General features: G+C 35.8%; 1 protein-coding gene and 1 long non-coding RNA gene across 2 annotated transcripts; one reads left to right on the top strand and one right to left on the bottom strand.

Annotated features, from left to right (window-relative positions):
• Window positions 1-1019: 1019 nt before the first annotated feature.
• On the bottom strand, window positions 1020-4212 carry LOC113321468. The gene is made up of 2 exons (XR_003346679.1): window positions 3803-4212; window positions 1020-2168 (listed from the first exon to the last, which is right to left on the bottom strand). It is a non-coding gene; the product is annotated as an uncharacterized LOC113321468 (long non-coding RNA).
• Window positions 4213-4649: 437 nt separating this feature from the next.
• On the top strand, window positions 4650-8070 carry LOC113325310. The gene is made up of 3 exons (XM_026573508.1): window positions 4650-4681; window positions 5200-5404; window positions 5982-8070. The coding sequence occupies exons 1-3, from the start codon at window positions 4650-4652 to the stop codon at window positions 6342-6344; spliced, it is 600 nt and encodes a 199-aa protein (XP_026429293.1). The 3' UTR covers window positions 6345-8070.
• The last annotated feature ends 2769 nt before the right edge of the window (window positions 8071-10839 follow it).

The raw sequence follows: 10839 nt of genomic DNA, 5'->3' as shown, positions 1-10839 counted from the left end.
CTTGAGTAAAAGAAGCGGAAGAAGCCATTAGAAGATGGTTCTTAATCTATATGCAATACTACCGAACATAATGATCAACTGAGGCGGTTATCAATCAGGGGGAGTAAATCCACAAAATACTATGGATGTTTGGAATGTTGGACATTACGTAGCGTACTCTTTTTCCTTAGTCAAGGTTTTATCCCACTGGGCTTTCCTTGTCAAGGTTTTAATAAGGCATGCGAGTCCACTGTTATCCGCGGTTCGAAATGTTGTACTTTTTTTCCATCATCCTGGTTTTTGTCCCTTTGGGTTTTCCCAGGAAACGTTTTAACGAGGAAACATCCGCGGGTTCATCATCGTCCTGAGAACACATGTTTTCCTACGATCAGGTTTTGTCCCTCTGGATTTTCCTAACGAGGTTTTTAATGAGATAACAACTTAGAACGGTGAGCATCATCTAAATAGATGGGTATCCATAGAATTTTTGGCAGAATCAGTGATCGGATTATCACACTTTACTCTTAAGTCAGGTTTTTTTACTGAACATGGGTTTTCCTGATAAGTTCTACAAGAAGCCCAACAAGTTGCATCGACCATATTGTGTGAGCTTCCAGCGCTCATGTTTTGTCCTAAATGGCTTTCCTGGCGCAGCTTTGAAAAGAGGAGAAAATTTGAGGCATCATCATCACTCTAACATTTTTAAGAGTTGTACTCTATTTACCTCGACCAGTTTTTATCCTACCAAATATTTCTGGTAAGATTTTAACGAGACAACAACTCAAAATGGTGGTCCAAGAGGGAGTGTTTTATAACACGTCATTATGGGTGGCCCATCATTTGGGCAACAAGTAAAGTTGGCAAAGACATATTACTACTTACTACAACAGATATGTGACGCCCCAATCTAATCACCTGTTTAGCTAATAAGATTATAAACTAATTGAAGCATCTAAACTAGATTAAGGATCTTAAGAATGTCAGTTACATAAACTAATCCCAAAACAAACCCATGTACTCTGATATTGTACAACTGAAAGTTTCTCAAGTGATATGAATAAAATAATGTGTTGTTTTACAAAGAAAGAAAGAATACATACATAAAAGATAAACAAACATCTTCAGTTCGTTAAAAAACTTTAAGCTAAGAAAACGAATATCTTCACGTGCACCATTCCTTCGTGAAACTAAAAACTGAAGTGGGAACGAGTGAGCACATCATCCCAAAGGGGTGCCCAATGGAAACATATAACTTTCAAGTAATCACTAATATGCTTTGCAGTTCTAAAGAACAGTAATAAAACATGTCATCGTGCATAATATACATAAGAATGATTTCCCCAAATACCTCGATATAATATTTCCTCATCTGGGTCTTAACGACATAAATTAGATTATAAAATAAAAAGTAATATTTCGCTTTACGCGCTAGATAGTTATTATATGCACTTCCCGTGCTATATATTGCCTCATCTGGGCTATAAGACTTAGCAAGGAGTTGTGGGGAGACCAAAGTCACTCCTCGCGGGGATTTCACTCAAACACACATCAAATTATTCATTCAACAAATAACAAGCATCGTATCATATATCATTCATGAAAGAATGTTATTCTAGTTCCACTTCCTCAGATATTGTGTCCATAGTGGCAATATCCGTGAAAGACCACCACCGGATGAATCTACAAAAGTGAAACAAGAACAACTAAAATATGTCACTCAGACCTCGCCAAACTCATTGGAGAAAGCGAAAGCAGAATAACTCCAGACTCCAATAATAGCCCATCCACACGATGTGCCCATCCACACCATGATTCAAGAATCTATCATCATAAGTCCCGAAGGTTTTGCAATCAAGCATAATATGCAAACGAATGGATTCTCACAAGAAATTGTAAAAGGTAATATTCCCCTATATAACGATATTGACTCATCTGGGCTATAATAAGTATAAAAATAGATATAACATTTGGAGAATCCACAAAACGCATATTACACAACATACCCAATCATTTACACACAAATATGCTCATAAGAAGTAATGACTCATCATGCTCGCATAAGAAAAGGAACTTAATGATTACAAGAAGGTTTCAGAGTTCCCACCTGAAATGATGACAAGCCTCTCCTACCTTGAGATCCTCAATCCACCGGTTCATCGTTCGAATCGATCGGTGTTAATAAAGAGTAACTGTTAATCACACAAGAACTCAAGAGATTAGCCAAAAGGCTCACACAAGGTTCACAACAAGTCTCTAGTCATAAGTTAAATAAACTATCTAATGGTTCTAAGCCCATTTATGGTTCTACACTTACTCATTATTTATCTTTAACATACCTAAAGGTTTACTAATTCAATTAGGTTGGTTCTATAGTCCATTAGCTAAGTCTTATAAATATCTACAAAGGCTAACTCGGACCATAAATGGTCCAATTCATTAAATAGGAACACTAGCTCTAAGCCCAAGTCCACTAAACCGGCCCGTTAATCTAAGGTCCCGTCCAATCGGGTCAACTAACGGTCAGTAACAGTCTCCATCTGATCAAAAAGGTCTAATAACAGTCAACATCCAAAGTCCAGGGTCAAGGTCAAATCAAACTATTCTAACTAGTCAAAGCTGGTCAACATTCAACTGGTCAAGGTCCACTGAGTTAAACAAGAATTCAGTGAGACAACTCAGTCAACAAGACTGATTCAAATTATACAAATCAAGGCCCTTACACAGGCCAAACTTCTAATGCACAATCAAGAAGTAAAATTATAGAAATACAAACACCCAACCCCTGTAACACAAACACAAGCCAAATCTACCACTACAACATCTACCAATTCCACTGCACAAACATTCTCATCTGCAGGGCCTGTAACTTTTACTATCAACCACCAACAACTCCTACACTTCATTCATACTCTTCTCAACCTTATACTGGATAACTATCTAGGCTATAAAGTAAACACTCAAACTTCAACTCCACATTCAAACATGTTACAGAACTCATCTCCTCAGTGATATTACCACCAATCTCATCTTCACATTCAACAACTTCACCTGCAGTACCAGTTCACTCCATACACATCATAGCTTCATTTGTAAACTACCACTTTCAATATATCAACACCACCCTCATGAACTGAAATCTTCAGAAACGCCATGAGTTCCTCATTGCATTCACCAACTACTCCAATCTACTTTTCATCTGTACCTACAAAACATCTGCACCTCCACCAGTTTAACAACACCATCCCTAATTCCCATTTCTTTTCACCTGCCAAAGTCCATACATCCCCTAACTCAATCATCTAGACTCCACTATTGGCAACCCTGCATCTTCAAGCCTTAATCTCTTCCATCTCAATTGCTATAACTGCAGAATCAACAACACCACCACTGCATATTCACGACTCACACCTGCAATTGATCTGTAGCTGCATCACCCTTCATTGCAACTCAACAAACTTAAACTAAGTACTCGTCAACACAACACCACCAGAATCATTTCCCAGACTTCCACCATTCACTAGTGTTCCATATAACCCAATACAAACCTAAACTACAATCACAGTCATAACTCCTTCAATTCATGTTACTTTAATCACATCTGCATCTTCCCTGTAACACTCTCAGCATCATGTTCTAAGCTTCATTACAAAATCATTAATGACATCATCTTTCCTTCCTCCATGTGATCTAACATAATCCTACCAAACAGTCCCAACTCTATTCTAAACTCAACTCAAAACAATTTCAATTCACAAGAACAGTAATTCAATAATCTATACAAATTAAACTCAAATATCAAACTTAAACAAAATTAGAGTCTTACCCAAATATCATCATCCACTGAATTGCCTTTCCCCTAATCCAATTCTACTGAAATCCTAAAACCATTTTTGGGAAGAACAGAAACCCTAACTCCCCAAACCTTAATCAAATCAACACCACTTCATCAATTAACCGATAACCTCTTTATTCTTCATCTATCAGAAACTCAATTATCCTATCAATTTACCTAAGAACTCGAATTCAATCTTAAAACTCTAACTTTGAATTACAGCAGCAACCAGTTCTTCTCCTCCGATCTAATTCGACCACGGAATCAACATCTTCACCTTCGATTCATCTTGCTGACAAGTTCCTAAGCGATTCTCACACGATAACAACTAAACTCTTCGAATTGAGATCGACAGAAAGAGAAGGAGAGGAAGAACAGAGAAGATGAAATAAAAAGGAAAGAGAAATTGATTTTCTCTTACGCATGGCTTTGGTGATAAGGCCAAATAAACTGCTAAAGCATCCGTCCAACGATAAGGGCAGCCAGGCGGCTAAACCGCGGAAAGACTAAAATTTTCCCCTCGTACAACTCTTATGATAGTTTCTTCGTCCGGTATTTGGATGACACCTTCAAATAGTCCATATTGCACAACTTTTTGAGACCTATATAAAGATACTAATTTCGTATCTAGATCGTTGCTTGATTAATATTTAATAATTAAAATTATATTAACTAATCGAATCATTAGCGACTTAATCGATTCTTGACTAGTCTAATAGCGTTGACGAGTTTGAGGTTCCTTACAAGATAAAGATAGAATGTATAATCCTTATGGAGGTGTACATCATGAAAACACGTAGCATCCTAAGTGGCAAGCTACAGTAGATTAAGTTCATGCATGACAATCTATATAAACCCGTCATGGGTCATGTATAAGAGTGACTATCACCGACGATAATGAATGGAAAATCATTTCTCCATTTTCTTAGACAGCATTTCATAGTTGTCTGAATGCGTATACAATTCGGTTACCGAGTTACAGTTATTATCCAATAGTACAATATGACTAACTAGCTTTAGTCCGATGATAATATAAGAGTTTCCATTTAATATTTACGCGAAAACTCGGTTTCTGTACAGTATAATAAAGGGATGGCACAACATCACAATGTGATTGGCCCGAAATCCATTTTCCTATAGCCAAGGGAAATGGCACGCCATAGGAGCCCTAGGGACTGAAGTAATACTTATGTAACCTATCTCTATCTTTTTCCTTCACCGCAATGGATTTCTCCGATCCCTCGGTACCCAAAAGATCATTCATTATTTCAAGCCAAGATCTATAACAAAGTGAGGCGAATCAATTTGTTTATGATGGAGATCTAGGTGCAGATTCTAATGTCGAAGAAGAAGAAATTGAGCGGAATTTGGAGTTGACCTATAAACAGAAGAAATCACATCAATTCGTCAAAAAAACTCTATGAATTTGTATCCAAGGAAAATGAATTCTGTGAAATTGCTAGTGCCCGAGGGATTATTTTTAAATCGAAAGATAAACTGAAAAAGTTTGAAGAATGGTTCAAGAACGAAGAGAAGACATCCCTCGCCCTCGGTGCAACTTATAAGGCTTTTAGATGTAAATTATATCTTTATGTAAGTATATGAATGTTTGAATCTGTCTTTTAAAGCCTTCTTTTTCTTACAGTTTTTATTTATTTGACTTAGAACATGATATTTGGAGGAATGACTTCCACACTTAAAACTGCGGAGTCGACTTGTTATTTATACGAGAGAATACAATGGTTGTTACAACTGTTCAACCTATTCAAAAGCAACAGATGCTATTTTAATTCTAACTAAAGAACCGTAAGACTAATCTAAAAGCAGATGCAAAATACTCGGTCCTTCCTTCATACACGGTATGCTAGCTGTTTTGGTTGAGAGTCTTCAGCAGATGAGTCTCTATCCTTAACAATTTGGAACCAATTTTTGTTCATGGAGTTTGAATTTAGGGCAACCTTGAGAGAGACATTTCCATGCCGGAAATTTGTCCTGTTAAAAGAAAATTGGATGTGACTTGACTGGATAACATATTGTTCCAAGCTTTTACTTGAAGTCAGAATTGTTTGAACATGGTTTTGCCTTTTAAATTACAGTGGATGCTACTAACTCTATTAGGCTTCATTCCATGAATCTCTTTTCCCTTGACCTGATGTTCTTATTTTTCCAGAATTTTAAGAAGGTCTTTGATACACCTTATTACAGCAATCCCCGCTTTACCAAGGTGAACCCCAAATTGAAGTTGATAGCAGTTTCAAGGAATTATAGAGCGGTACACAGAGAAGCGAATGAAGCACCAGCTCATCTGGAACCAAACAATGAGCAACCTTCCATCCAACAGCAGATTCGTGAACTCAAGCATGACCGCCAACTGATTGATGGGCATTTGAATGAACTGCAGAAAGAGCTGGATAGTGTGAATGCAAGGATTTTAGAACTTGTTGCGAATCTACCAGAGTTGCAGGACAATCTTACACGGTCAGAAATGATGGAAGTGTTGCTGCATTGCTGCACCCATGGTTCAATCTTATAATAATCAATGGATAGCAATGGTTTGTGTTCTGCTATGATTATATCTGAAGTATGCTTTTATTTTTCCTATCTAAAGCAGTTGTTTAATTCTAAAAGAAAAAGAAAATTGCTCCACCGAGAGAGCGTGGAGCAATGAGTTCTGACATGGAACTTGCCAAAACTCCGCATAATTTATAGTCCAAAATCCCATTAGTATAGTCACGGTGTCAGTTTCAAAAAATGGACATTACTCTGTTTCAGGTTGGTTTGTACTCACATGCTGAAAACCATGTAACATAACCTAAATTTTAGGTTTTTGAGTTCCCTTACCTTTTCTTTCTAACAGAACTTCTATCAGTCTTTCACTCTTTCTCATTTGGACTGCTACTCCTTTTTCTTCTGCACACAGTGACACAGAGACTCATCATGGTCTCACTTTCAACCACTCCATCTGTCCATCACAACCACCACCTTCTTCTTATTCATTGTTTATATTCAAGATACAAATGAACCAGTAAATGAGCTGAGTTAAAATGATTTTCAAAAAAATAAATAAATTTGTTTTCCTTTAAATCTTTGTATGAAATGTCGAATGTGTATTAAATTTGATTGATCATGTTTTTCCCTGATTGTAGAGTACAAACTTTGTTTAGGTATACTAAGAGAACCTTTCTGAATATGGTGATATATATGTTTGTATGATCTTCTCTTGCTGGATATATATGTTTGTAGATGGTAAGTTTTCTATTGCAATCTTTGACAATGGAAATGCTACCAAGATGTATAAGGTGCCGCATGATATCAACATGGTTGAATAATTGTTGAAAATCTAGAAATTACTAAAAGTCAGTGAACAGTATCTTTTGTTTTGTCAACTATCTGCCTTTAGTTGTCAGTAAACTAGAGTTCATACCACTGTCCATTTTCTAGCATCTTAAAGTGTAAACATGTCCCGGAAAAGTAGAACTTCGTCGTTTCTAAATGCAAATTGTTTCTTTAGCATGTAATAAACTAACTGCAATTAAGTGTAAACTATAAGTGTCTACATAATTAGAACATATTGCTTCTTTTGCATGCAAATTGCTTACTAAGATCTTAACTTTCAGAACAAATTATTTATTTTGCTTGAAATAATGTAAAGTAATACATGTGTTCGGTAGTTTGGATATGGGTTGTGACCTGTAAAGCTTTTGGATTTCTGGTTTCTTGCTCTTTTACTTATACCTCATATTGTTGTGTTGTTGATTGGATTCATATTTTGTTTTGACTGAACTTATAGCTCTAGTTTCAGCAGAGCAATTGAAAATATCATCTTTGATTTGACCGAAGGAATCAAATTAGATTATCTTTCCTGACTTGGTAATTTACTAGCATCTTGTACACTACAATGGTAGTATCCGGTAGTTTTGTGATTATGTATCTGTTAAGTATTTGATGTTGGTTATGAGATTCTAGAATGTTCTTATTTTCTTTAATTTGAATGTTTGAGTTGTTCTAATTGAAGTTTATTTCTTGTTGATCCTTGACTGTTGAAGTTCGTCTCTTGGCGCAGACTTGAGATGGAATGGAACTATGGAAGTGCTGGTTTTTACTTTTTTTCTGTCGAGCTTTGAACAGTATTTTACTTTGTTTAAACTTTTGATGTTTACGTATTGTTAGGAAACTTGAACTTTGAAGTATATTTCTTGTTTATGTGATTATGTCAGCAGTAAAAGAACTTAAAATAGTTATCAAATTTGGTGTAGTGTGGGCAGGAAAATTGCAGGAAAACTTTCCAGGAAAAATGAAATAATTGCTGGAAAAGCTTATGCTCTTTAATTTACTATTATGCCACACGTACCGAACAGGGTTAAAACCGAACAGATAGATGGTTGGCTTGGTGCCGGTTTCTGCTTTGAAAACCACCATATCGGCTCGGTGAGCGGTTATGGCCACAAACCAAGACGACCTGTTGATGTGTAGCCCTATTAAGAGGATTTTTTAGATCAGCATATTTGATCGGCTATGCTCTTAGGCTAGCACTAATGGAGACACAAGATTCAACTTTTTTGGGTTGTCATCAAATTTCAAGGACCAAGGACCAAGTTTAGTGAAAATTCAATATTGAAAGTAAAGATGCCATTTGAAATGGCGTATCAGTACCAACCTTTAGATCTCCAATAAGACTATGAATCCAACGGCGTATATGATATTGATATTTTATTTTCTATAAAGTAGTGATAAAACGCCGCCGTATGGTGTTTTTTAGATACGCCATTCCTAATGGCGTACGTGTAAATCAAGCAAACAATGTCTATAAAAACGACACTTCAATAGTCCTAATCTTAGATCTTGGAGACCATTAGACTCAGCCTTACAAACAAGTTGTTTAACATGGCCACATTCTAATCCGTTTTATCAAGCATGTGAAACATCCCTCATTTTCTTTTTATTTTTTTTTTGAAGTTAATAATACCTACGTCCCTAATTAGATGACCTATACCATAAATAAGTGGAGTAATAGATTAGTATTATTATAAAAAATATGTAAAATTTGATAGCCATATTTATATTCATCAGGTAGGTGTTTTAAAATGCTTTCCGATAATACAAATTTTACGAAAATCCGTTGTATAGTTGAGAGATGAATCATTTCTAAATTTACTAGAAAATTTTAACTAGGTCATCTAATTAGAGACGGAGGGAGTATATTTTTTTCTTTTTTTTTTGCACTCCAAACCATGACATGAAGTTTATTATAATAATTTTACATTTTCTTAAACTATAATACCTTCAGGTATAAATTATTTTTCTAGAGGATAAATTACAAAATCATGGCAGGTTAATATATTGAAAAAAAGAAATTACAGGAGGCTATTAGACATGTTGGCTGCTCTTATCTCATTAGTTAAGACCGAAATATGAGAACCTGTCAACAAATTGTTGTCCTCAGATTGTTCATACATAACATTTGAAAGTAAAAACTTAAAGTCATAATCTAAAGCAGGTTAAATGAAAGATGGCATTTGTCTCCATTGTTGTTTGTGAGCACATTGGTTTCTTGCCTGTTTTGCTTGAACGTCTGCCACCTTGTTGCTACTCCTATAATTAAAAATAAAACCCAAAAAAGACTCACATGACTTTAAAATTCTCATGGCTTCAGAGATTATTACTTGATTTCTCCATTAAATTGTGTTTGATTAACCTTGTGCAAAATCAATAACTCCCTTGCAATCTTCTTCATTCCAGAAAAATTGATAGTCCATGCTTGTTGCCCACCTTGTTACTTCAAGCAATGTTAGTGCTTCTGTCTTTTCAGAGATGGAGGCATGGATGGTCCCAAATCCAGCTTGGATAGTTGTACCTGTTGCAGCACGTAAAATTAGTCCATATCGTGTGAGACTATTTTCATCTATCCATGAAGCATCAAAGTTAATTTTATAATTATTTGGTTCAGGTGGAGTCCATTTTTTGCTGCCATTGGTACTCCGTGTTGTATGAGTTCTTAGTGCAGCTCCTAAAACAGATGTATGTCCTGAAATCAAAGCAAAGGAATTATCTAACAAGGATGTTGACCAAAATTTAAGGTGTCTTAGCACTGTTAAAGATGTTTGCAGGCTAGTTTTCGATTTTCCTTGAAAAATACTCAAGCATCTTTCTTTCCACATTCTCCAAGATTTAGTGGATATGATTTCAATCATAGCTTCTGAATATCATGTAATCCAATTAGAGTATATATACATGAAGGGGAGATCTGAATTAAGATTGAAATTCAGACCTGCTAGCGATGGTACATCCCTGAGTCAAGCATCCATGATGTGCAACATCCCTGATTCCTGTTGATGCAAAATTTGAAGGAAAATGCTTACCTATAGAAGGTACTCAGCATATATCCTTTTTAATTACTTATATGTACATGTGCTGTAGGATAAATACTGCAACAACAAAATTGGCGAATGTTCTTACATGAAAGCATGGGAGTTCTTAAGACAATACTTAGAATGATTCTACACATACCGGATAATTCCCGTGATTTATCCCGGTAAGAGATCCGGTGGACGAGAGGAATGCCTCTCTGCATTTTGATATGTGAAGATGGAGGTGGGTCCCACATCACTCTCTCACTCGGTGATAACCAAGGGATAATCTCTTGGTGAAAAAATCATTTTCGATACTTATATGTGGCATAGAATAAGTAATGTCCAGAAGGCATTTCGTGGGGCAAAAACAAAAAGAACATTTAGTGGAGTAAAAACAGATACAGTAATGTTCTTACATGAAAACATGGTAGATTCTAAGCCAATTTCAATGGGGTTTAGGTTTTAAAGAATCTGATATAATGAGAAAAGCCATAATTATTGTTAAATTAGCACGGAGACTAGCAACTCAACCTAAATTAAATTAATCAAATTAGCGTGGATACTAGCAACTCAACCTAAATCATTACGGTCCTTGTTATTGATATCCAAGTATTTTAGGAACTCAAACTTGTTATATGCCAAGAAGCATTATAATACCTCTTAAATATGAAAACACAT

This window comes from Papaver somniferum, chromosome 11 (assembly GCF_003573695.1).
Source record: "Papaver somniferum cultivar HN1 chromosome 11, ASM357369v1, whole genome shotgun sequence".
Lineage (NCBI taxonomy): Eukaryota > Viridiplantae > Streptophyta > Magnoliopsida > Ranunculales > Papaveraceae > Papaver > Papaver somniferum.
This window is presented reverse-complemented; position numbering and strand designations above follow the sequence as displayed.